The sequence below is a fragment of the Saimiri boliviensis genome, chromosome 19 (assembly GCF_048565385.1).
Source record: "Saimiri boliviensis isolate mSaiBol1 chromosome 19, mSaiBol1.pri, whole genome shotgun sequence".
NCBI lineage: Eukaryota > Metazoa > Chordata > Mammalia > Primates > Cebidae > Saimiri > Saimiri boliviensis.
In genome coordinates, this window is record NC_133467.1 from 8,643,866 (window position 1) to 8,671,465 (window position 27,600).

The following is a 27,600-nucleotide window of genomic DNA, read 5'->3' on the forward strand; positions in this document are numbered from 1 at the left end:
TATGTATTCTAGATCAAAGTATTTCTTTGAAAGTACTATTACTGTACCATTAACATAGCTGTTTGGGCTTTTTCCTGAGAAGTCTTTCTTTGAAAATTAGGAATGGCCGGGCGCGGTGGCTCAAGCCTGTAATCCCAGCACTTTGGGAGGCCAAGGCGGGTGGATCACGAGGTCGAGAGATCGAGACCATCGTGGTCAACTGGTGAAACCCCGTCTCTACTAAAAATACAAAAAAATTAGCTGGGCGTGGTGGCGCGTGCCTGTAATCCCAGCTACTCAGGAGGCTGAGGCAGGAGAATTGCTTGAGCCCAGGAGGCGGAGGTTGCGGTGAGCCGAGATCGCGCCATTGCACTCCAGCTTGGGTAACAAGAGCGAAACTCCGTCTCAAAAAAAAAAAAAAAAAAAAAGAAAATTAGGAATGTCAGGAAATGACTCACTTTCCATTTAGCAGTAGACTCTCAAGTGATCCTCAAAAATTAGAGCCATTATAGTAGCTTACAAGCCATGACTATGTGTTTAATGCATCAGTTGTATAGAAAACTCAACAAAAGAAGCATTTCATGACAAGTCCTTAGGATTTATTACTGTTATTATTATTTATAAGCCAATGGTAATGGAGTGATTTAATGGAAAGAACCATTGGACAGTGACCTTAGAAAAGATGATTTTCAAAATGGAACCTATTTTTTTTATGAGATGGGGACTTGCTTGTCACCTAGGCTGGAGTACAGTGGTGCACTCACAGCTCACTGCAGCCTCGAACTCCTGGCCTCAAGTGATCCTCCCACCTCAGACTCCCAACATTTGGGATTACAGGCATGAGCCACTGTGCCAAGTCTAATTTTTAATAAAATGAAAAGGTTGGACTACCTCATAATCAGAAGCATAGCTAAGAAGTAGAACCCAGATTTCCTAATAGAACTCAAGGATTTATTTTATTTAGTGACTTTTTAGAGTAATTATAGGCCAACTCTTGTTTATGATGACAAAAGCAGGTCTGTTGTGATTCTTTTGTTATTCTTTAACATAGTGCTGCTTAATTTTGAGAGGTTACAGACCCTTTTGAAAATACTAGCTGACATTAATTCTGTACCACATATGCAAGTCACTTTACAAATGTCATTTCTAACCTATACAGTATCCCTTTTAAGCATTGTCTTTATTATACAAATAAGAAAACTGAGGCTGATAGCATGTTAAAAGAACTTGCTTAAGCTGCACTACTTGGGAAGAAGCAGCTCAGAATGGATTGGAAGCCCTGACTTCAGCCCATACTCTGTACACTTAAACAGAATTCAGTTTCGGCACAGTCCCGGGAGATACTCAGATGAATTGTTAGCTAATGAAGTTTGCAAATAACTTAAACTGGAGCAGATTCATGTTATTCTTGTACCATCTTCCTCATTTGTGTCTTGAAAGGAAGAGAGAAAGATGGAGTTGTAGCCACTGAGCCAGGAATTCTACATACCTATTGCCTGTGTCATCTGGGCTAGAGCCCGTGGTTTAGTTACTAATATACTGTTTAATAGTGTGACTTGTGAACTTTTTAATACTGTGCTTTCCTAAAATGTGTTGAGATTTATCAAAATCTGGACCATATATTTTCTTATGAATGTCAAGAATGTGAACGTCCTTGTCAAAAGGAAAAAGAAAGCCTAAAAAGGAAAATCATAAACTAAAACTGGAACATGTCATAGTGAGAAACGGAGTGAGGAAAAAGCAACAGTTTGAACTGTTTTCCCCTCTGCCCCTTTGAAAAATATATATGGTTACCAAATGAGGCTGTAATTTTTTTCCTTAAGGGAGCTCTGGATTACTTAAGTGATAAAATAGATTTAAAAGAGTGGAAATAGGATAGGCCCTACAATCAGTTTTATATTTTCTAATTAATTTTTCTTTTCCTTAGTATTAGTTCAGAAGCAGGCCTAGAAATTGATAGCCAACAGGAAGAAGAGCCGGTTCAAGCATCTGATGAGTCAGATCTCCCCTCGACCAGCCAGGATCCTCCTTCCAGCTCCTCTGTAGGTGAGTCCCTGCCCTTGACCACAATACAACTTTTATACATCAAACTTGTTTGTGAAAATACTGCTTTAAAAGTAACAAATTAAAAATCCTTGTTTCCTTTATTTTAAAATGCTTTATTTAATAGAGAAATTTTATTATTAAAGGAAACTTGGTTTATATTGAAATCATTATTCTAAGAATATTCTGGCATTGATAATAAGAAATATGGACATGGTGGATCCATCCCAAAAGAATAGCTCACTCTCGTTTCATCTAGAATAATGGTTGTCGACAGATGTTCTGTAGAGCTCTTGGGTCTTTTAGAGATGCTATGGGGGTTGTAGTCGATGGGTACACTGGGAGGGAAGCTAAGGAGTGCTAGGGTATGCCAGACTCCTTGCCTCTGTTTGGACCACAGCAGGTCCATTTTTATTATTCTGCATACTGGGGTTCTACATGAGATTTGATGTAGAGAGTTGAGGGGTAGGAGTTCTGTTGCTTAAAAAAATTGTTCGAAATTTACTGAGGTAAACAGTTTCAGAGTTTGGCTTTTCAGATTTTTGAAGTTAATTTTGAAAAAAGATGTATTATTTCTGTAATAAAAGTTTTTTTTAGAACGATAGCATTTACTGGACACTTACTGTGTATCAGGCTGTATTCTGAGCCCTTTACCTGTATATACTCCTTTGATTCTCACAACTCAATGCGGTAGATATTCATCCACATTCTATAGATGTGGAAGCTGAGGCACAGAAAGGGTGAATAACCTCTTCAAAGTGAAATAGCTATTAAGTAATGGACAAGCAACAATTAAACTGAAGAAGTCTGGCTCCAGAGACTCCACTCTTAAACAATACAATGTGCTAGCTTATCTAGCTCAGATTTTTAGACAGAGAATTACCTTTACTATTAAGGATTTCCAGTAGTTGGTCATTCTGATTATTTTTATTTTGAATTGTTTACAGTGGTAATTCTCAAACTCTGCCATGGAACCTTCAGATTTTATGGCACACCTGCTCAGTTATTTATTACTTTTTTAAAATCACAGAACTTTGCTATCCCAAGATCTCTTCCCCTGCCTCTCAGCTGCTTTGATGTGACACATCAGCCTATTGGCTAACCTCCCTAAGTTCAGATCCAATATCTACCTTTTCATATCTGGTAACTTTAAATTTCTGTACATTTATGTAATATGGATACTCATAACTAATCTTGCAATCAGGATTTTAAATAATGTATGTAAATTATAGAACCATTTCATAGGCAGTAAGGCTCAAAAAATTTATAACTATCATATTAATAATTACTGAGCTTTTGTGCCCCCAGTTATATTTTGATGTCCCATAAAAATTGGCTTCCCTCAAGAAAATTGGCACTGTATCTTATCAGAACTTGCATGAGAAAATACGGTGGTTGGTCCCTTTGAAAGTATAATATGAAATTAAGATGTCTTTAAATTTATTCGATAATGTAAAATGTACTTCTGAGTAGTTACTCATTTGGTCAACAAATACTTGATAATGTAGCAGGCAGTTTCATAGGAAGCATCACTAAGAGAAGGTGACATTTAAGTAGAGACCTGAAAGAAGAAAGGGATCAAAGCTGTGCAGTTATTTAATAAAGAGCGTACTGGATCGAAGAACATATTAATAGATGTCAAGTCCATAAGGCAGCAGTTGTCTGCTTGTGTTGAGGGTCAACAAGGAGGCCATGTGCCTGGAGCAGAGTGAATAAGAACAGAGACTAGCAGGAGATATGTTAGGGGCTGGAGAGGATAGATCAAGCACATCATTGTAATTGCCTTGGCTCTCTCATGGATACCGGGAGCTATTGGAAGGCTTCAAGCAAATAATGACCTGACATTATCTGATCAGTTTGGCTGCTGTGTACAGAAGAGATTGGAAATGAATAATGGACAGAAACAAGGACAAATTTTGGAGGCTGTTGGAGTAATTCAGGAAAAGATAGTGGCGGCTTAGGTGAACGGTAGAGTTGGGGTTGTGAGAAGTAGTCAGATTTGGGATATATATTTAAATTTGAGCATTCAGGATTTGCTAATGATTGCATTTCGGGTGTCTGAAAAAGAATCAGATATAATTTGTGTTCTGTTGTAGGCTATTGCTGAGGGACTTGATAGTTTGTTTTCTATTGTATTTCTCTGCACCTGGCACTATGCTTGATACACTAGGAGTCAAGAAGTAAATATTAATATAAGTGAAGAAGTGAAAACAGTCAAGTGCTTCTGTTTTTTCTGAGGCAGTATCTTGCCTGTTTCCCAGACTGGAGTACAGTGGCTTGATCATGGCTCACTGCAGCCTCAGCCTCACCCAGGCTCAAGTGACCCTCTAGCCTCAGCATCCTAACTGGGACTGTAAGCATGTTTTACCATGCCCAGCTAATTGTTTTATGATTTTGTAAAAATAGGGTCACGCTGTGTTGCCCAGGCTTGTCTGAAACTCCTGAGCTCAAGTGATCCTCCCATCTTAGCCTCCCAGAATGCTGCTTTTATTGTTGTTGTTGTTGTTTAACCATTTACCCTTTTGGGTTTGTTAAATGTTCCTCGTTGTTTAAAAAAAGAAAGAAATATTGAAAGCAAATGGACAAGTCTGCATCATTATAAATGCTTTCTCATTTTTCACTTCCTTTTATCTTAATGTTTTTCGTAGATACTAGCAGTAGTCAACCAAAGCCTTTCAGACGAGTAAGACTTCAGACAACATTGAGACAAGGTGTCCGTGGTCGTCAGTTTAACAGACAGAGAGGTGAATTTCTAACATAACTGGATTACGTGATAGAATGTGGGATAGTAATAAATGGAACAAGTTTTCTAATCCTTAAGCCTCCAATTTACTTTTTTTTTTATGTTCCAAGGTTTTATTAAATAATTACATGTTGAGCAAGTGATAATTTACCCATCTGTAAACTTCATGTAAACAGATTTGTATACCTTAGGTATATAATAAGTATATGCTTATATTTTATATTTATTGATTTCTTCCTTAGGTATTAAGATTTGGAAAATATAAAGTGTTATATTTTTTATATATCCTTCCAAATTAAGATTTTAATATCCTTCCAAATTATAAAATTAATTTGTAAATTATAAACTTATATTTTAAATATATCCTTCAAATTAAGATTTGGAAAATATACAGTGTTACAGTGTTATATTCATTTGTTGTATCTCTATTGTCATTAGATTGTTAAATTTTTTTATACAACAGGATAAAGCTTTGTGATTACATTTTAGCTACTAAAAATGTAAAATTTCAGTATTTCCACGTTTTCCAATGTAACTGTTAAAATTGTCCACATGTCACAAAAATATTAATCTGCTTGTAATAATGTCCATTGAAGTTGTGGAATACCCAATAGTTTTATATCCACAATGCCTAGATATTCTTTATAATGAACTAGGGTAAGTGAATACACTAGTTTTGAATTCTTAAAAGATACATTCAATTTGATTCTATTTTTTTTTTTTTCTTTTACAGGTGTGAGTCATGCAATGGGAGGGAGAGGAGGAATAAATAGAGGAAATATTAATTAAATGGTCTGTAAACAATAACAACTGTGAATAAGATTGTCAAATCTCTGTTAGTGTAATGATTGTCAAGTTTAAAAACATTTTTATATTTAAATTGGTATACTTGTCTCAATATTCTTTATTAATAAAATGTTTTTCAGTGTCAAAATTTATTATTCTTTTCTTCATTAGTTGACTCCTCCTTTGCTCATCAATCTAAGGACAGTTGTACCAAACTTTGGATAGGGTCTGCCCAGAACGAGTAGTTATTGCTCTTGCTGTTCTACTAGGCACATCCATATTATAGTATTGATCTAAATGGAAGAGAAAACAGTTTTTTAGTTGAAAAGAAAACAATGCCCAAACTAAAAAATAACTGTGTTGACTCTTGCGCTCTGACAATATTTATCATTTGAATATAGATGATTTTACCAATTTGAACTTTCTAACAAAAAGAAAAATAATTTCCTTGACTTTTCAACCTTTCAGCTTTTTTGACGTTTCAAAAGATTGACCTTTCACCATCTTTTTGTAAAATCAGGTTCAACTCTCCTTAATTAAGTGAGCATTTAATAGTAATTTGAAAAATAATTTACTTGAGTTTATTTTTAATACCTGCGCATGTCATTCATATTATAGAATTACAGGCAGAATAATTTAGATTTCTGGGCATTTCAAAGAAGAGCATCCTGAGTAATTAATTAATAAAATTAGTTTCTCAGGAACTTTTTTCTGATCTTACAGACTGTGTAATGATGCAAATCAGTATAACCTTGTTGCAAACAAGGTATCTGTTAAATGCCACAAATGACTGAAGTAAAATACTATCATCAGGAGCAAGTTTACTCTAGTAATTGGATATTTTATTGTAATCTTATGAAGGTTAGAGCAGAATTGAATTGCAATGCCATTCAGTTTAATTGAAATTAAAGCAAAAGTCTTAGCTCTTTTCCATAGCACTTAGAATATAGTGTAACTTTTCATATTCAGTCATCATTGCAGCCAGCATTTTTACTTTATCTTCATATTTTCACAAATGATACTACCTCCTTGGAAAGCTATTAGTTAATAACTTACCTTTAGAAAAGGCATAGTAATCATAGCCATCAGGTTTTCTGATATTAGGCAGTGCTATAGCTGAGGTAACCATATTTGGAAGTCCTCTCCACAGTGTACTCACTTTAACTTCATTATGAAGGAAATCTGTAGCTGACAAGTTTAATAAAAAATACCAGATGAAAAGGCAATGCACTATCTTGGAAATAGCCAGACAGATCTGAGTTTTAATCTGATTTTACCCTCTGATGTACAACTATTGAGGGTTGTAGATTGGTATATAATGTTCTTGTTAAGAAATAGTTGATATAATAGTATTGGTTATAACTAACCCGAATAAACTGCTTTCCTTACCCACAAGGAAAAAGAAAGTATTGGTCTTTGTTATTCACTAAAGCAAGTGGATGAGTTTTTCATCAGTAAGCTTAAATTATTAGGGCTGTTTGATCAGTATTTATATTTCATAAGCCTTACTGTATAAGAAACTGTATTACATCTACTTTATGTTTAAAGATTTTTTTATCACAATAAAAATGTTACCTTTGTCTTGATAAGGCAGCCTGACAGGTGAATATTGAATTCTGATGGTGTGTGTTTGAGAAGGTCCAATAGCACGTTCAAAGCGACGTCTCCTAACCTGTGTTGTTTCTCCGTACACTGGATAATTTAGAGCAGGCCTTCTTCCAGGGCACTTCTGTACAGGTTCCTGTTTATAAATATACTTCTGGATGTTGCCACCTGTTATGTATTAGAATATCACATGGAAAATGAAAATTAATGTTAATCCCCTCAGAAAAGGTGGAAAAGAACTTTTACAGTGCATAAGAAGCAGTCCATTTTGTTCTTTTTTTCATATAATATGCCAATATTAATGATGGCTATTAGTCAAGAATATCATAAAAATAATTATTAAACCTTGAAATATTTGTTGACTGAATAAATGCAGCAAATTACACAGTTATATGTTTTAATTTCAACTGAAAGTGACAAGTGCACACTTTGGTCGCACGTGTCGTAAAGTTAGAATGATACGGTCCCTGTGCAAGGACAGCACGCACGTTTGTGAAGCGAAAGTAAATGATGATTTTCTACTCGTGACCTGAAAACTCAAATGAATTGTGATTTGCCTGTCAAGAAGACTAAATAAAAATTGAGGGCCATAAGAAAACTACCCTCAATTTTTATTTTTTTCGCTGCAAATATTTGATTCCACCCATTAAGGATAACTTTTGACAATAAACCCAATAATAAATGAAAATACTGAGTATAATTCTTTAAAAGTTTTGTGATCTCAGTTATGTTACACATACCTCTCTTGAAAAAATACACAGATTCAGGCCGGTTTTTGTATTTGGCTATTGAAAGTGCTGCCACTATTTGTCCAGTTAGTCCTCTAAATCCTTTTACAATTGGTTTGGGATACCCTGCATCTTTTATATCATTGGTAAAACGCCAGTACTGAGAATCCTGGGAATTTAAAAGGGTAAATGATGTTAGCAACTTTGGGGAAGAAAAAGGATTAGGAACTCATTTCTAGATTCCACTATAGAACATGTTTACCTAGTTACATGGGTTGAATGTTGACCGTTAATGTTAACCTAGTTACATGGGTTGAATGTTGACCATTATCAAATTGTGTTGAATTATGATTACATTTTGATGACAGGCTAGTTTATTTAAAAACGGGGACATTTATATTGGAGGTTAAGGTGATTAATGTTGTAATAAACAATGCAGTTAGAAATTACAATTAAATTTCTCTCATGAAGATATTTGTGTTACCTTAAAGAAGAAAGTTTTTCCTTCACAGTTGCATCTAGTAAAAACAGTATCAATGGGGGAAGGAATACCCCAAACTTCAGTGATTCTGCGAGCTGGAGATGGTGGACTGAATGGACTTAGCGTCCAGAAATAATGACCTAAAATTTAAGGAAAGACATCAGCCTGCAAGTTGAATGCTAAAACCTATCACAAAAGAAACCAAAATGAAAAAAAAAAAAGAATGTTTTCATAAAGAAAAACATTACTTATTTTGTGACTGGAAGTTTAGTCAGATACAAAAGGTAGTGTTTGAACATTTCCGAGAGCAGATATTTCCCAAGTCCGAAATTTGGCACAACCTTTAAGATATTTTAGTTTTCTAGTTTCTTTAGAAAGAGCCCATAGGTTGGGCCAGGTGCAGTAATTCACACCTGTAATCCTAGCACTTTGGGAGGTCAAGGCAGGTGGATGGCTTGGGCCCAGGAGTTTCAGCATGGGCAACATGGCAAAACCCTGTCTCTTAAAAAAAAAAAAAAAAAAAATTAGCCAGGCATGGTGGTACTCGCCTGTAGTCCCAGCTAATCAGGTGCCTGAGACAGGAGGATAGCTCGGGCCCAGGAGATCGAGCCTGCCTTGAGCGGTTACTGTGCCACTGTACTCCCGTGTGGGTGACACAGAGAGACTCTCAAAAATGAGCCTTTTGGCGTTGTGGCTTACAGTTACTTATCTCTTTAGATCTCAATTTCTTTCTTTTAGAACTAAAGAATTATAATTTAATGACTAACATTTCTTTAGCCTCCACTGTACAAGTGTGATTTTGTTTTCAGATTTAATGTAAATATGTATTAAGACTGGACTAGCAGAGAGTACAGCAGAGAATTAACGTGAAATACCTTCTGTTGCTCTCCCACAGTATAATACTTTTGAACACATCACAATTGAGATGTTATTTTCCAATAAAGCAGCTACACATGCTGGTGTCATTTCATTTGATACAAAATTAACATTTGAACTACCCTTCCCCCCCCCCCTCCCGAAAAAAATATTTGAACTGCCTTTTAAAGCTTAACAGTAGGAAAAACCCTTGGTAGTTTCAGTTTAGGGTCTTGGTTTTGTTTTGTTACTTTGTCAATTTTCTTAATCCAGTATTTCTGTTATTACCTTCAGATTCTCGCGTGAGGTTTGTTTACCAGTCGGACTCCCCTCTAGAAAACAACCCAAACTAGCACTCTTCCATGGCTTTGGTTCTCATAAATGCCAAAACAGAATGATGAGAAGAAAAACGTGTACATAGCTCACCTCGGAATGCAACTAATGTTCCGTTGCGCAAAGTAGTCAGTCCATCTACTGGCTTACCATTGCATATATTGGTCTCATCTAAACAAATGAATAAAACAGAAATATAACAGAATGAGAAAAGTATGGATGTTCTTTTCAAGTTTTTTCACCAGCTTCTATTTCCTGTTTACCTTTTCTAAGATCTTTAAGGACACAGTTTGAGGTGTTTGCATCGTTACATACTTGATAATTTTACTTAAAGATGATACCCTTTAAAAAATTATAATATGAGGCCGGGCGCGGTGGCTCAAGCCTGTAATCCCAGCACTTTGGGAGGCCGAGGTGGGTGGATCACGAGATCAAGAGATCGAGACCATCCTGGTCAACATGGTGAAACCCCGTCTCTACTAAAGGTGCAAAAAATTAGCTGGGCATGGTGGTGCTTGCCTGTAATCCCAGCTACTCTGGAGGCTGAGGCAGGAGGATTGCCTGAACCGAGGAGGCGGAGGTTGCGGTGAGCCAAGATAGCGCCATTGCACTCCAGCCTGGGTAACAAGAGCGAAACTCCGTCTCAAAAAAAAAAAAAAAATTATAATATGAAATAATTTATATTTCATGGGAATGGGTCGGGTTACCTTGATCTTCATGTAAACTAGACATTTATTGGATGTATGAACTGAGTGTAAAATTGCATCTTTCAGTTCTAATTGCCCTCCTATTGGGTTAGTTTGGAAAATAATACTACAAACTTTTGCTTTGCATTGTGCTTTTAAGAATAGACTCCCAACTAAATTTTTTTGACCTTCTATATACCGTCTCTGCTGCTCACAGACACATGTGCTAAATTCCTAACCCTAAATTATTACTCTATTTTCTAGATAATGAATGAGCTTACTATGGTTACGCCTCTGCTTATCTCCAGGGAAGCTGTAAAACTTCACAAGTTAACAAGGTCAGGTAATACATCTCGGTTGAGTGATAACTAAACTAAGGCATTCTGGTTCAGATAGATGTAAATTAACATCACCAGCTTTAAAATGAAAATAACTGATTCTTAATACCTGAAAGCATGGGATTGATGAAAATGCCTTGATTGGGTACTCGCAGTAAGTAATCCACGCCTGGAATAACTATAGGTGTGAACACATGGGGCCTGAAAATCGTGTGAGGTGTTTCTCCTTCAGCACCGTTTTCACCTTCATTCTTTGGATTTACTTCAACGAGTCTGGAGTCTGGAGTTTGGTTAGGCCTGGCGGTGGTTTGGATCATGGCTTCTGCCACTGTTGAGGTAGGGTTCAGCTCCGGCATTGTTGATGTCATCTTGTGGGGAGCTGGTGTCGTCTTCGGTTTTCTCACTCTAGGTGTTGTTTTTGGCTTTTTGGTAGAAGTGGGCTTTCTGGGTGCTTTGACGTTTTCTTGGGTGCCTTTTGGCTTTTGAGGTTTAGGAGTTGTTGCTTTAGAATTAGCTGTGTCTTTTGGGTTAGCTGTTTGTTCAGGTGTGTTCAGAGTCTCAGTTGTAGTAATTGTCTTTTTTGTTGTAGTAGTGACTTTGGGTGCAAGAGTAGTTGCTCTAAGAGTAGTCATTTTGAGTGGTGTAGTATCTCGAGTTGTGGGAGATGTCACCTGTGTGGTCGTACTTGTCATTTTGGATTCGGTAGTCTTTTCTGCTGTAGTTGTCTCCTTTGTCATCTTAGGTGCAGCAGGTGTAGGATGTATGTCTTTTTCTGTCTGGTCTTTAGCTGTCGTAGTCATTTCAGGGTTAGTCAATGCAGGAGTCTTAGTTGTGGGTTCTGCAGAAAGCTCAGGAGTTGATTCATCAGGGCTCTCGGTGCTAGTGGGAGGCTCCATGGTGGTAGCTGGAGTAGAGGCCTCTGAAGTGGTTGGAGGAGGTGTCTCAGGAGTAGTTGGAACAGGCTTCTTGGGGGTAGTGGGTTCAGGCTTCTTGGGGGTGGTGGGTGTAGACTCCTCGGGGGTAGTCGGAGCAGGCTTGTCAGAGGTGGTGGGTGTGGGCTCCTTGGTGGTGGTGGTTGCAAGCTCCTTGGGGGTAGTTGGGGCAGGCTCCTTGGGCATAGTGGGTACAGGTTCCTTGGGGGTGTTGGGTGCAGGTTCCTTAGGGGCAGTTGGAGCAGGTTCTTTAGGAGTGGTGGGAGCGGGCTCCTCAGGGGTGGTGGGTATGGGCTCCTCGGGGGTGGTGGGAGTGGGCTCCTTGGGGGCGGTGGGAGCAGATTCCTCAGGGGTATTGGGAGCGGGCTCCTGGGGGGTGGTGGGTACAGGTTCCTCGGGATTGGTGGGAGCGTGCTCCTCGGGGGTGGTGGGTACAGGTTCCTCGGGGGTGGTGGGTGCAGGCTCCTCGGGGGTGGTGGGAGCGGGCTCCTCGGGGGTGGTGGGTGCAGGTTCCTCGGGGGTGGTGGGAGCAGGCTCCTCAGGGGTGGTGGGTACAGGTTCCTCGGGGGTGGTGGGAGCGGGCTCCTCAGGGGTGGTGGGTACAGGTTCCTCAGGGGTGCTGGGAGCGGGCCCCTTAGGGGTGGTGAAAGCAGGCTCATCCACGGTGGTGGGTATGAGCTCCTCGGGGCTAGTGGGTGCAGGCTTTTTGGAGGTGGTAGGTGCAGGCTCCTCAGGGGTAGTTGGGGAAGGCTTCTTGGGAGTGGTGGGTGCAGGCTCCTTGGGAGTAGTGGGTGCAGGCTTCTTGGTGGTGGTGGCTGCAGGCTCCTTGGGAGTGGTGGGTGCAGGCTCCTTGGGAGTAGTGGGTGCAGGCTTTTTGGTGGTGGTGGCTGCAGGCTCCTTGGGAGTCGTGGGTGCAGGCTCCTTGGTGGTGGTGGCTGCAGGCTCCTTGGGAGTAATGGGTGCAGGCTTCTTGGTGGTAGTGGGTGCAGGCTCATTGGGAGTGGTGGGTACAGGCTCCTTGATGGTGGTAGATGCAGGCTCCTTGGGAGTAATGGGTGCAGGCTTCTTCGTGGTGGTGGGTGCAGGCTCATTGGGAGTGGTAGATGCAGGCTCCTTAGGAGTAATGGGTGCGGGCTCCTTGGTCGTGGTGGGTGCAGGCTTCTTGGTGGTGGTAGATGCAGGCTCCTTAGGAGTGGTGGGTGCAGGCTCCTTGGGGGTAGTTGGGGCAGGCTCTTTGGGAGTAGTGGGTGCAGGCTTCTTGGTGGTGGTGGGTGCAGGCTGCTTGGGAGTGGTGGGTGCAGGCTCCTTGGAGATGGTGAGAGCAGGGCCTTTGGTTGTAGTTTCAGCTTGGGGTGTAAGTATAGCCGGCACTTTAGATGTAGGTACTAAATCTTTAGCAGATGTTTTCTCTACACCTTTTGTCTCTTTAGCAGCAGTGGTCTTCTCTTTTGCATCAGTTGAAGTCTGTTCATTTGTTTTAATAGTTTCTTTAGTTTCAGCTGTTGTCTTTTTATCGGCTGTCAAAGATGTCTCTTTAGATGTATCAGAATTAGGCGGAAGACTGGGTCTGGGATTTATTGGTTTTGCTGTTGTAGTCTTGGGAGATGTGGTGACTTTATTGTGCTGGGTGGTAGGCATGTCAGGAGTTGTGGTGACCTTGAAGTCATCATTGTCCAATCCACTTCCAGCTTCATCTTCAACTGGTGGTTTGGGGGCATGTGTCTTTTTAGCTCTGTTCTTCTTATTATCTTTTACTAGAGAAAAAAGATGCATCTTATTGTGTAAAATAGTTTTTTTCTTTAATAGTGACATAAAGATCCCATCTTTATCATTGACTAGCTGTGTGTTTCTAAGCAAATTGCTAACCTCTGCTATGTCCTTTAATTTGTTATAAAATGGTAAATACGCAACCTATCTTACTGTGTGGTTTTAGGGAATAAATGAGATAAGGGATGAAAAAACACAAATTAAACCCTATACAATTAATACATGGAAGTCAGTGGCAACTTTGAAATTACCAACATGATAAATAACACTAGTTCATCTGCTTATATTAATGTTCCTTACCCCTCACTTTTCCTATTCTTACTCCTCAGTGCCCAGGGTCCCTTCCTTCCTCCTGGAAACCTGGTACTGCCATCTCACTGCACCAGTTACCTCAGGGGCCTCTACAGCTACCTCTGAGCAGTCTGCCCCAGTCACCCCACAGTCCCTGCTGAGGCTTGTTCCCATACATAGGGCTGTTAGCCACTCCTTTTCTTCTGCCCAGCTAAACTTGCAAGTCCCAGGGGACATAAGGAGGCGATTAGGGTGCCATGGCAGCTGAAAGACAATATTTATCAAGGCTTTCCCATAGCAGCTACCCCACAGGTGAACTACAGAGCCTCAGGGTGGACTTGTGCACGATTTTCTGGGTGACTAAAAGATTAAATATCTGGCTATTTATCTAGAGAGAATGCTTCAGAGGAAATCACAACCATTTGAGTTCTTTAAAACTCCCGTATCCAAAAATCCAGTAGTTTCTAGAGAAAGAGAATGTATTTTAGAACCAGAACTTAAGGAAATAATAAAGAGCAAAGGAAATCTCTTTTGGGGCAGTAACAGCCTACTCTGTAGCAGTCTCTACTAGAGAAAAATCAGCCAGATATGATATATAAGTTATGAGGAAAATAAAGAGGATTTGTAAAAAATGGTAATATTTTTTCCATAGGGGTTTATAAGAATTTAGTGGATTAATACTTGTAAAACACTTAGAACAGTAGTATATAAATGTTTGTTAAAATAAAGCTGGGGAAGGAAAATGAAAATGCAAGGAAGATGACGGGGAAGAAGCAAAATGATATCAAGTAAACAAGAATGACAATAGAACACCATAAATAATCATCTCTGGTGCCATCCTGGGGTTCCAAGTCACTGCTACAGGATCTTCTTATCCTTTGCTTTTAAGAGTGGCTTCTTAGCTGCTTGGCACTAATTTCCTGGAGGAAGTATTCATTTGGTACTTTCTAAGATAATATTTATAAAGTTGTATCTCCCTCCCCCCATATGGAGATGTCCTCATTCTACCAACACACATTACTTTTACGTAATCATTGTTAGTATGGCATTGATATAGTCTTTGATCTTTATCAATGCTCAAACCTTTGGGTTTCTTCTGTAATTCTCTATTAGCAGCTGAATTTTTGGAAGACTTGATTTTCCGAATAGTTGAAGAAGAAGAGGAAGAGGAGGAGGAGGAGGAGGACTCTTGATTTTCAGAAACAGAATGTTCTATAAATCAAATAGAAAGTTTGATCACACCAACTGTGATTTAATACAAAACAAGAACCACCAGTCCAAATACAGCAAGAAGTGCTATTTACTAATCTACAAGTATCTGGGTTCTGCTTTTATAGTAATATGATCAATTGCCTTTTAATTTGTCAGTTAAAAACAAGGCACCTGGGCTTATCACAGATACTAGCAGTATTACTAGTACCTCTCAACCTTCCCATATCCTCTAAAACACAGAATCTAATTATTCTGCAAAGAAAATCATGGAGTGGCTTTTGTTTTTTATAATAAAATTTGTCTCTTTTGATTTGTTTTAACCCAGACTCATGCTAGGTTTGGTAAATGGAGAAAGACTATAAATAACCTGAGAGTTTATACTTTGTCTTAAACATTACTTAAAAGTGAAGTCAAAAAACTTCAAGTGTAATAAGCTTCATGATTCCTAAGATTACCCTGTTCTCTGAGAACAGGCTTAGATAAGCAGTCACCTACAAGTTACTTCATCTAAGAAAGCTCCTTTGGTTATATCTGTCATCTTCCTACCTTCTGTTATTTCCTCTGATTCTACAACTTTCTTAGTCTTCTTCTTGTTTGGTGGTTTGGGTGAACGTTTGGTTGTTGATTTGATGGTTTGAGATGCTCCTGGAGCTGGAGGTGCTTTCTTTGAAGATGGTGGTGATGTGGGATTATGCACTGAGGCCAAGCAAGACAAGTCGGTTAACATCTTTTTTATATTCATCAGCAGCTCTAACTGTGAAAAACATGGATGGCATCTAGCTTCAAGAGCAGATGCTGGTGACAGCCATTGCAGGCAGGCTCCAGCCCAACATGAATGACTCCATTTAAGTCTAAGGATGCATTGCTATAAAATATTGATTCTCAAATGGTAAGTTATGACAGGGAGCAAAGTCTCAGGAATCAGAAGACCTGAATTCCAGCCCTAGGCCTGTGGGCCTCTACCATTGTGACCTTAGGCAAATAATTCTCTTGAACTTCATCTTCTTCTCTACAAACTCAGATGTTTATTCAAGATGATTTCTGAAGGTCTTTGCCTTCAGAAAAAAAATTTTTTGTTTTAATATTTGTTCAAATGATGCCAATTTGCCTTTTGTTTCTTTTTATAATTACAAAAGTTCCACATGAATATTCTTGTGAAAAGTTCGCACTTTCACATTATGCTTTTCCTCAAAATGTGCTGCCCTTCCCAAAGATAACCAACTGTTAGTGGCGTGGTATGTATCTTTTTAACCTTTTAGTCCCTTTCCGTCTTCCACTTCTCAGTCTAGAAGAGAAAACATGGAACTTTTTTTTTTTTAATCATTAGAAACAAGAAGAGGGACTTCTAAAGGATAAGAAAACAGAGAGTACTGGGGACTCTCTGAGTACAGAAGAGTTGTAATAGTTGTGCTGCTCCCCTCAGCATCACCTCAGAACTCCATTGCTATAGTCTCCACGAACTGGCCACTGCCCCTCGTTTGTCCTCCCACCCAACAAAAACATCAAGTATCACCCTTTGAAAAACAGATCTGCCCTGTACTGGCTAATGCTCTTGGCCAAAAACAGTTAACCCCTTGGGCTCTGTTTTCTCTTTCACATTCAGACGCACTTGGATGGCTGGGATTCCTTTAATTCTTAAAGTGTTACTGTTTTAGATATATAGACACCTGTAAGTAGTATTTATACTGAAACAACTAAGTGGTGAATCTCAAGACAGTTTAGTTATTATACTTAAAAAATAAACTGTTGAAGCTTTGAGTGGTTTCCTTATTTTAAGTCGGGACCCTGACTATCTTACGAATTCCGTAAATAAAGTTACCAAGAGTTGCCTTTATCAGTTTTTGTCACTGAGTTCTACCTAAACTTTAAGTAATCCAACCGAACATTTCATAGCATAAAGTATTATCTTTATCAAAATGTTCTCTCAATGTCTCATCACCTTCTAATCATCTTCCTTTCCTGTGCATTCTCTGCCCAAAATAAATTCTTAGATTTTTGTGTCATAGCCAAAACAATCAGGGTAATAAGTAACTGTGTATCACTCATCATGGGGCCTGCTAAAAGCTGCAGGAAGGCTGAGCTCTGAGTTTTTTATTACAAGGGTGTTGTCTTCATTATTTCTGGAATGTTTTCCCATGAAAACATTGAACAGTTAAGAAATATTCTCAACTCTGCTGATTAATAGTTTTCCACTCTGTTTCTTCACTGTTCTAAAGAAGCAGAAGGTGCAGCCTTGTTTAAATAAAATGATAAGATTGATTATGCAAGCAAAGCTTAGCTTCACTTTTACCTTCGCAGATTCTCTTGTTTTAGCAAAACAGAATTTAAGAACAACCATTTGGTAAAGGAAAGTTATCCAATATTTAAGTATATGTATTTTTAATCTTTTGTAAAATCTGGAGCCTTTTCTTACACTCTAGAGTAGTCCTTCAAGACCTATACATAGAGAAGATGATTTTAAGACGAGAATATCCCTTGTTACTAACTCTACCATGCACATGCATTGTAATAGGGTCAACTGAGGAGACTGCAGAAATGGGAAGGAACGTGACAGTTAATGATGTGTTAGGTAGATTTGCCTACACGTTTAATGGCTTAAACTAATTCATAAATTTACTTTTTTAGGGAAGTTCAAAGTGTTGATTGTGTCCTTAAATATATACTCAAAACACCGAGGCCAAAAGCACAGATAGCTCAAAGGATAGTTGACTTCGTGAACTCAGCAAGCGTGAGACAAGAAATCATCAGGTAAGTTGATTACTATTGATTTAACCTGAAATTGAACCATATCCGGAGGAAAAAAAGCATGTATATTCAGCCCCATCCTCTCTATTCCCCCTTTGGCAACATCTTGTGTTCCTGGAGCCTGGCTGAGCCAGGAGTTGCTGCTGTTGGAAGGCACTCACAAAACAAAATGATTATGAAATAGCTTGTATGTTAGTAAAATCAAGGCCTGAGATGGACTGTGTGTTAGGCATGACCAGTGATGAGAAGGGAGGTGCACAGACCTGGCTGTACTGAGAAGCGTTGGTTGGTACCGGCATGCTTACCTTCTTCACAGAAACTGTCATAATCGGGACAGCACTTGCCATACTTCTTACACTGGGCATCACAGTCACACTCCCTCCCTCTCTCGAAGGACTCGAAGCAGCGGCCTTTACAGGAAAGCTCTACCCAGAGCAAAACAAGAAGTTACAGATTATTCATTATGAAGCCAGGCCCGTGTATTGACAGCCATTTCCCACCTTAAACTTGACTAGCTTTCCAGAAGTTCATTTCTAAGTCTTTTATTTGAGATTTGGAGTACATCATCCAGTAAAAATTAGATGGTATCCCAGATGGAAACAGCCCAAGTCAAAAAAGAAATATGGTGACTGAGGGTAACTCTTCTTGCCCTTCAAGACTCCAAGAGACTTCCTGATGATGCCTGAGTTATTTACATGTATGGACAGTGAAAAATTGGGAAATGTCTAAATAGTGATGTACGCTTCATATGAAATCTCTTCATCCTTCTTTTCACATAACTGCTTTGTAAAAGATTTACAGTAATTGAATGTTCAGATTCAGCAATATATTCCACATAAATATATATATACACACACATACATGCATATGTGTTTGTGTGTGTGTGTGTGTATATATATATATTCCATATAAGTGGGCCACTATTGAGGCTTAAAAGTCTTTGTAATGCAGAGACCCTTCTTATAATGAACCGGGAAAAGTGTGTAGCTGGAAGCTTTTAGCCTAATCTTATAGTGTGGACTGTATTAGGGAGGACTACTCATTTAAAAAATGAAAATTTAAAAAGCCTCGGTTACAAATACCAGGGACTTACCAAGGCCTATTTGAAATAATTACCTATCCAATACAAAAATTATACAATATATTTCTCAGCTTTACATGAAAATTCTAAAGCAAATATACCTTTTAAATGATTTTGATTATAATTTTCTTAAATTGAATAGGAAATGCTTCTGTATTAACAAAACGGCCCAAATATGTTCAAGTGAAACACCACTCATAATTTAAAATTCAGACCTTCGAGTTTTAACTGAAATTAATCATTAAACACTAGCATTTTTTGTTTAAATTGCCTTTTCCAGATAATTTAGAAATGTATTTACATGAAAAAGTCAAATAGTACACAACATTATTTCATGCTCATCTATTCTTTCGACGAAACTATTGAAAGCCCTCATTACTAGTCAAGGACATCTCTCATTGTAGATAATTACTCCTTACTATTTACTTAATGGCTACGGACTCACTGCGTTTTCTCTAAAATAAGACATTTTACTTGGAACTAGTCAGTAACTTCGTGCAAGTGACAGATTTCCAGGCTCTCCTTACCCTCCCCAGTAATCACAAGCTTTGACACCATCCTTAGGTACAATGCGCTGCAACATTTATGCAAGTGAAGGAAAAGGCTCTGAAGCAAAGGAAGTGAAACAGTGGGAAAACAGTACTGCAAGGGGTGCGGGGGAGGCTCGGTCTCAGCGCTGCACGGAAGTGCAAGGGGGACTCACAGACTCACACTGTGGCTTGACAGAGGAGACACTCACTCTCAGGACTTACCCACAGTGCAGGCTCTCTTGAAATCGAGGCAGCAATCCATGTAGTGTTGGCAGTTAAAATCACAGCTGCAGGTGGCATCTCTAGAATACCCTTCCCCACATCTCCCTGCACAGCTTGATAAATCTAAAATTATACAATACTGGCGTAAATATGGCCAAACCGCTTTATAGAAAGGGAGCGATCTAATGACGGGGACAAAGCCACTGGGTGAGAGAGAACTGTATTGATTGAGAAGGTATTGGAATGATGTTAGCAAGAGGCCCAGCTGATATTTGGCTGCTGTCTTAGGGGATTTCGATCATGTTGCTTTATTTTTCACTACACTGAGATGATAAATACACTTTTGAAAAGTAGGCAAAGTAATGGCTTTGTCTAAAGAGGGTGATATTTCTAAGGGAGAGGTGGTAGCTACAGCTACTGCTGATACTGTGGCTATGATGATTAGTAGTTGCCATTTATTGAGCTTCTGTATGCCAGGTACTGAGTCATACCTTATCTCTAATGCTTATGAAAAGGTTTCTGGGATTTAGTAGCCCTTTTTTAGAGATAAGAAAGCTGAAATACAGAAATTTTGACAACTTGCTAAGTATCACACGGCTAGTTAATAGTTTCAGTATATTTGTATCATAGGTTAATTAATACCTCCCAATTATTTATAGTGAACTCTTTCTTATAATTGTCCTAACTTATGGTCACCTTAAGTAAACAATCTATCCAGAATTTGAACTCTCATATAGCTGATTTTAAGCCTGAGATTTTTCCACCCACTGCATTGCTGCCCATTCCTGATGATGCATTTAAAGCAAGCTGATTGCAGGAGCACAAATTATACTGGGCTTTCTCTTCCTTAACTCCCGGGGATAACTGGATTTTTAAACTGTCAGGGAAGCCAGATGCTAACAACCACTGCTTAAGTAAGAACCCTTAAAATAACTGGGCATAACTGTAAAGGTCATGAACAGAGGTTTTCCCAGCAACAAATAAGCAAACAATAGCAAAAGCATACTCATTCTCAAATATTTTTTAAAAGACATTTGGAAAACAACACAAAACTTTCCCTGAGAAATGACTGCAGGAATGTGACAACGGAATCCATCTCTGGAATAGAAATTGACAGGTGCCATGTCTTAAATCCACAGAGGAATGTTGAAACACACTGAAAACAAATCTTAATAGAGTCCAGGAATGACAAGTCTGAATATGCAAACGAAACAGTAAATTGTAAGACAACTTTCAGAACTTTTTGCATACATGAATGCATAATGCATACAAAAATGCATATATAGTGTATGTATATAAATACATATATTATATATAAAGAAAATGAGAAGAGGTTGAGAAAGCAAGAGAAGCAGACAAGACAGTATCAAGAGATTGTTCTTTTATAGTTGGCAGATTTCTGAAATAAGAAGTCATCTGTTATCCCAGCACTTTGGGAGGCCAAGGTGGGTGGATCACCTGAGGTCAGGAGTTCGAGACTGGCCTGGCCAACATGGTGAAACCCTGTCTTTACTAAAAATACAAAAATTAGCCGAGAGCGTGCCACTGCACTCCAGCCTGGGAGACAGGGCAAGACCCTGTCTCAAAAAAGAGAAGAAAGAAAGAAAGAAAGAAAAGAAAGAGAGAGAGAGACAGAAAGAAAGAAAGAAAGAGAAGAAATTTTCTTCTGTCCTACTTTTATTGCTATTAATTGTAATCATTAATTTTATTTATTTATTTTTGAGACAGAGTCTGGGTCTGTCGCCCAGGCTGGAGTGCAGGGGTGCGAGCTCAGCTCGCTGCAACCTCCCCTTCCTGATTCTCCTGCCTTAGCCTCCAAGTAGTTGGGATTACAGGCACGCACTACCACACCTGGCTAATTTTTGTATTTTGTATAGAAACAAGGTTTTGCCCTGTTGCCCAGGCTGGTCTTAAACTCTTAACCCTAGATGATCCATCTACCTAGGCCTCCCAAAGTGCTGGGATTACAGGTCATGAGCCACTGTACCCAGCCCCATTAATTTTAATTTCATTTCTTTAATGAAAATTAAAGTAAAATTGGTTTAGTGAACAACTGATTCTATTACAGAGGAAAAGGTGGTCTAGAAAGTGTCGCCAGTGTTGTGAACCTTGTCATATCATTATGAAAAGGCTGAATGGTCTGGAGATACTGGAGTACTCATCATTCCTTTTGAATATTCACATTTGCTTTCCTTTGTTTTCCCATCTTTTCTTATCTAAGCAATACTGCAACTTCTGCCTATGCAGGCAGGTACACTCATATTCAGGTTTCATAAGAATCTTAGTATTTTACTAGAAATGTTTACTTTAGAAATGTAATTTCATTATAACCGTCATGAATCTTGATTTTTATTCTCTCAGAGTTTGCTTATCAAAGGAGAATAAAAGGAAAAGAAAAGGAAAAGAAAATCCAAAGCTTGACATTGTTACTCTTAATCCATCTAGATGGCATGCTGGCATCTTTTACTAATGTGATTACGTTGAATGTACTTTAACATTCTCTAAAAATAAATAACAAGAACTGTTCATCCAGGACCTGTTTTGGGAGGACTGTGAAAAGTTCAATTTTAAAATACAAAATGACAGTCACATCTGTATATGCCCGTTCCTGGATGAATTGTTCTTGTAAGAAAGAGAGAACATTTTCAAGACTAATAAAATGCCATTTGAAATGTTGTATGAAGTTTATTATAATATGGTGTCTGTGTATAAATGATGCCAAAATAAGTCAATCAGTACTTTATTTGATTTAAAAGACTAAATTATTCAACATATAGGCAAAATTATATGCTATCTAAATATTGTGTTCTTTTTAGTTATTTTTATGATATTATATAGTTCCAGCATAATTTTATCATGAACTGCCTGCACCTTTCACTCTTTTGGGAGAACCACAGAAATACCAAGTACCAAAATTATACTTTACACAAGCTCAAAACTCTTGAAAGGTGAAAAAGATGAAAATTCCAAAGCATTTATGAACATGCTACATATGTTTCATATTATTGTAAAATTGTATGATATATTAAACTCAAGCAAATATAACTTTTTAGAAATCTATTTCTGTCGATGTCATAAAAATCAAGACTTAATGATTAGCCATAGATGTTAAATAAAAGTATGTTTGATGGTTAAGGTACCTTGAGATGAAACTTGCTCAATCAGGAAAACAGACAGCAGCAATAGCAGGTGAATGGGAAGTGTTTTCCACGCCATGGTTGTTTCAGGTACTGTAGCTACCCTTGCTGAAAAGAAAATAACAGAAAACTGCTCTTTAATCTCACCACTAACTTACGCTTGCATTATATACATTTCAGTAACTTTAAAAATGTAACTTAATAGTAAAACCATCCCATTCTTAAAACAAGACTTTTAAAATCAGCTTTAATTCTATAGAAAATATTTGACCACTATATTTTATCTTATGCAGAACAAATCAAGTCACCCTCAGCCATGTTACTGACAGTTATAATAATTACGAAATATCTAACATAGAAAACAGACTTAAAACTCTAGTCAAAGTATAGCATGTACTTAACAATGCAAGGTTAAAATTTTATCTTAGGAAAATAATAAACAGTGTCAGTAAAATGTAATTTAATAAGCATCATGGAGTTATTGTTCCAACTTTTCCTTAACTCTCAATATAAATTCAGAGGCTTCCAACAGGTGTATTACATAAATATAATCCTTTTCAAAAATTTCCAACTACTATCCTTATAAATTTTTTTCAAATACCTCTAAAGAAAACACATATAGTTTCATGAAGCAAGTTAACTTTGACACTTACCCGTAAAGGATAGATGAGTTTCTCCAATGTCCTGGAAGTCTTATATATCAGTGCAAATATACTGGGATGAACCAGTTAGTCCAAAGGTTAGACAAAATCAACAGTGCCAACCTATGAAATCAAACTTTCCTCATGTATTGGAAGAGGGCCCAGACGACTAGACTTAGGCAACATCTGGAAAACACTTCCATTAAGCAAAATGACTACTACAAAATAAATTTAGATTTATTGGCCAGAGCACATTTCTAATTTCTAAGTGAAGTGAACAAATTGTCCTGAGATGGTAAATAGCTCTGGGAGACTTTGACTAGCATATTGAAGCAACAACTTTAAAATAGTCATATACTGGTATCATTTCTTTCTTCTGTTTTTTCCAGTTAAATCTAGCAAAGGTGGCTTTGAAACTTACCTAGTGTTAGACACCTATATCTTCATCTATTGCCAACATCCATTGCCAATCATTTCACCAAGGTTATGTGATTAAAACACACTCAGGCCAGGTTCAGTGGTTCACTCCTGCAATCCCAGCACTTTGGGAGGCCAAGGCAGGCGGATCATCTGAGGTCAGGAGTTCGAGACCAGCCTGGCCCACATGGGGAAACCCCATCTCTACTAAAAATACTAAAAATTAGCTGGGCATGGTGGCAGGTGCCTATAATCCCAGCTACTTAGGAGGCTGAGGCAGGAGAATTGCTTGAACCCGGGAGATGGAGGTTGCAGTGAGCCAAGATCATGCCACTGCACACCAACCTGAGCAACAAGAGTGAAACTGTATCTCAACAAAAAAAGAAGGAGAAATAAATAAAAATAAATAAAATAAAATGAAACACACTCAGTGAACCACACAGTTGTAGGCTGGATTCTGCTGTCTCTTATCCATTTGGTAGGTGCTGCATTTAATTCATACAAAATGCCTTTAAGTTAAATATAATCACCCACATTTACAATTAAGAAGATGAAGACCCACAAACGAAGAATGTGTGACCCATCCAAGGATCTATAAAGACTAGAGGCCAGAACCAAGATTTGAACCCATGTCTTTGCATTTTAAGTTCCATCATGTTCCCACTACATCCAGCTCCCTTTTGATCAAAACCATCACTTAGTTTGTAATCATTATGCTAAATTTTACTCTTTTACTCCGCATACATACATAGGTTTGTGAGACTGTGATTTTTTTTAAGATTAGGAATTATAATATAAGCATCTGTTTTCTTTACACAGTGCTTATTTCTGGACTAAATATTTAAAGACAATTTGGAGGCTACCTGCTTATCTCTAAGTAATCCCCCTTTTCTGGGAACTGCTTCCCTTTTGATCAGGGTATTTTCCTTTTAGCTCTGGTTATGTATGTTATCTTCCTCCATCAGCCACAGCTGATAGGATTAGGAGTAGTAACTTAAACAACCCAAGACAATAGGTTTTCTTCTCCTGGAAATTTGAAATTATAGTTCAGAGATTGGAAATTTGAAATTATAGTTCAGAGATTACAAATTTGCCTGTCTCTGTAGACCAATAATGTGTACATTTTTGCCCACGATCTAAAGGAGTAGCAAAAGTCCTTCAGAATAAAAAGATTCATATAAATGAAGCAACCAGGCAGAGAGATTTCTGATAACTTTCTAAGTCTTGGTTACTCTGTTTTTGAGACCTAATTTCTTGCTCTGCATCTTTATGGCAAGTTCCCCTTTTGGAGCTGAAGCCCTCTAAAGATACTTTTTGCTGCTCGAAATCAGTACAATAGATACACAAAAGATTGTGTATGGAGTTGTACATTTAACAGAATTCTCTTAATTCTTAGCTCCACTGAGGCCAAGAGTGGGGAAGCTACAAGCTTTGTAAATTCCCAAGTAAGACCTCTGCAGTATTACTTTGTTATTTCTTTGGAATATTGGGAATGCCCAAATCAGACACAAATATACATTGAGATACGTATTTTTAAATAAGATATAAATTGTTTTCTAATCATTGCCTTTTGAACTACATGCAGTATCATTTTCCTCCTTTATATTAATCTCATAACAGTGATGGCAAAGAAAATTCTGGAATTGATTAATATTCACTTTTTCTTTTTTTTTTTTTTAAGATGGAGTTTCGCTCTTGTCGCCCAGGCTGGAGTACAGTGGCACCATCGTGGATCACTGCAACCTCCATCTGCCAAGTTCAAGCAATTATCCTGCCTCAGCTTCCCGAGTAGCTGGGATAACAGGTGCCCACCACCATGTTCAGCTAGTTTTTTATTTTTGGTAAAGAAATGAGGTTTCCCCATATGGGCCAGCCTGGTCTCAAACTCCTGACTTTAGGTGATCCACCCACCTGGGCCTCCCGAAGTGCTAGGATTACAGGCGTGAGCCACCATGCCCAACCCTACTTGTTCTTAAGTCCAAGTTCCAGGCTTGGAAAACTGATAAGCACACGCACGTACACACACACACACACACACACACACACAGAGAAGTATGGCCAATACAAGCTATAACTTTAGTCATATACATTAATATGATCTCATTGTCATCAAGTATGTTTTTTCTGTATAATGTATGAAAAGGATGAGAAACTACTGAATGCCCAGCTCATTAAGTTTAACTCATAAATACCTGGTTTACCTCATTTTATTGGGTGAGGAGGCTGTCTGGGTAAACTTTACCCTTGAACCATGGAAGAAGTTTAATTTTATCTATTAAACATATTTTTTAAGCTGCACTAAATACTCCATTCTGTGAATATTGATCCATTTAACCTTCCTCGTTGGTCACAGTGCAATCATCCCATTAGTTTATAGGTTCCTCCTTTAAGATATCCTTTCTCATTCAAGATATTTTCTTTTTTTTTTTTTTTGAGACGGAGTTTCGCTCTTGTTACCCAGGCTGGAGTGCAATGGCGCGATCTCGGCTCACCGCAACCTCTACCTCCTGGGTTCAGGCAATTCTCCTGCCTCAGCTTCCTGAGCAGCTGGAATTACAGGCACACGCCACCATGCCCAGCTAGTTTTTTGTATTTTTAGTAGAGACGGGGTTTCACCATGTTGACCAGGATGGTCTCGATCTCTTGACCTTGTGATCCACCCGCCTCGGCCTCCCAAAGTGCTGGGATTACAGGCTTGAGCCACCGCGCCCGGCCCAAGATATTTTCTTAAGGTTCATTTAAATCTCATTTAAATAGGACACAAGTTATTCCAGAATTGTTTTTTGATGTGTGGGAAATGGGGAGAGTAAAGAGACAAGGAGAGGATGTATATAATATTAAGTCCTAGGCTTCTCTTCTAGGGATGATTTTCGCAGGGGCAGCGTCATGAACATCAGTTTGATACTTGGCAGCAGCACAGTGATGCCTTAGAGAACACTCAAGTAAGTCCAGGATGTTTTCTCTGTGCTAGATGATCCTAGACTGTGGTACCTTTATATGCTGTCTCCATGCCGGCCATTAGCTGTCACTTCGCCCTTTAGCCAGAGTGTCTGCACCGAGTGGCGTCCCTCCACCTTTCCACACCTTTGATGTGTTTCATTTCCTTCCAGCAGCAGCCTAGGAAAAACTGAAGCATGCCAGGAGAAAACCCCATATGTGAGCTTGTTCTTCATGGCTCTAATTTTGCTCACAGTGCTAAGTTAGTGTGCCGTAGATATGAAATAACTCCCCTGCTTGCACATGAAATAGAGATTAGGACTTTGGGACTATGTCTGCCCATTCTGTTTGGGCATTCTCACATATTAGAAAGTATTGTGGCTTTTTTTTTTTTTTTCCTGCAGGTTTGCTCAAAAGTATGGCTATTAGATCAGTGAAAGTATGACTATATTTGCTTTTGGAGACTGTGGCAGTCTGATCATTGGTCCCAATCTTTTCTACCCTCTTCTAGCTACCCAGGTAGAGATTACATTTTGCACCTTCTTCTTCAGGTAGTTGTGACCATACGACTGTGTTTTCTCTTAAAATAGGAACAGAAGTAATATGGGCAACTTGCACTTATTTGCCTAACAGGAAATTGCTTGATCTGGACTTTCTCTTTTTCCTGCTTCTTGCAGACTAGAAAGGGGGCATCAGAGACAAGCTCTGATCACGCAGACAAAGCCAGCAGCCTAGAGAATATTCGTGGTGGAATTCAGATGGTCTCTCACTCCCTGCACTAGTCAGAAAGTTAGAAAAAGAAATGCATTTCTATTTTATTTGAACAACTCAAACTTTAAATCTTTTTTAGACATTCTATCATAGAGATCATAATAAATTTCTAAATATTTAAAGGAATTACATTCTAACATTTGATTTGTATTCTCTACAGCAATAAAAAGGAATGAGCTAAATGAGCTATCAGTAATAAACTATTGGCATTGGAGAGGGAGAGGTAAACTATCTTTATTTGCAGATGACATAAGTGTTTATGTAGCTTTAAAATCCTAAAGAATCTAAAAGCTGTAAAAACTACTGAGTGAATTTAGCAAGATTCCTGGAAATAAGATCA

General features: G+C 38.5%; 3 protein-coding genes across 6 annotated transcripts in view; 2 read left to right on the top strand and 1 right to left on the bottom strand.

Moving 5' to 3' along the window:
- The window catches only part of TPR (translocated promoter region, nuclear basket protein), a 60,617-nt gene extending 54,918 nt beyond the window's left edge, over window positions 1-5,699 (top strand). For both annotated transcript variants that reach the window (XM_003925280.4, XM_039459811.2), the window contains exons 49-51: window positions 1,907-2,025; window positions 4,671-4,766; window positions 5,499-5,699. In XM_003925280.4, the coding sequence (XP_003925329.4) occupies window positions 1,907-2,025; window positions 4,671-4,766; window positions 5,499-5,554 (271 nt within the window). In that variant the 3' untranslated portion in view covers window positions 5,555-5,699. The remainder of the gene's footprint in view (window positions 1-1,906; window positions 2,026-4,670; window positions 4,767-5,498) is intronic.
- Window positions 5,622-23,204, bottom strand: PRG4 (proteoglycan 4). Of its 3 annotated transcripts, XM_039459812.2 has the most exons (13): window positions 23,148-23,204; window positions 22,498-22,602; window positions 19,358-19,480; window positions 17,830-17,949; window positions 15,326-15,475; window positions 14,651-14,779; window positions 10,687-13,263; window positions 9,647-9,724; window positions 8,369-8,505; window positions 7,897-8,053; window positions 7,127-7,324; window positions 6,608-6,739; window positions 5,622-5,844 (listed from the first exon to the last, which is right to left on the bottom strand). In XM_039459812.2, the coding sequence occupies exons 2-13, from the start codon at window positions 22,571-22,573 to the stop codon at window positions 5,747-5,749; spliced, it is 3,975 nt and encodes a 1,324-aa protein (XP_039315746.2). In that variant the 5' UTR covers window positions 22,574-22,602; window positions 23,148-23,204; the 3' UTR covers window positions 5,622-5,746. The 3 variants fall into 3 exon arrangements, with proteins under 3 accessions (XP_039315746.2, XP_039315747.2, XP_039315749.2); XM_039459813.2 differs by lacking the exon at window positions 14,651-14,779; XM_039459815.2 differs by lacking the exons at window positions 14,651-14,779; window positions 15,326-15,475.
- LOC141582276 (UPF0764 protein C16orf89-like) lies at window positions 15,468-26,494 on the top strand. Its single transcript, XM_074390102.1, has 4 exons — window positions 15,468-15,668; window positions 17,405-17,527; window positions 25,234-25,356; window positions 26,414-26,494. The coding sequence occupies exons 1-4, from the start codon at window positions 15,637-15,639 to the stop codon at window positions 26,481-26,483; spliced, it is 348 nt and encodes a 115-aa protein (XP_074246203.1). The 5' UTR covers window positions 15,468-15,636; the 3' UTR covers window positions 26,484-26,494.
- The last annotated feature ends 1,106 nt before the right edge of the window (window positions 26,495-27,600 follow it).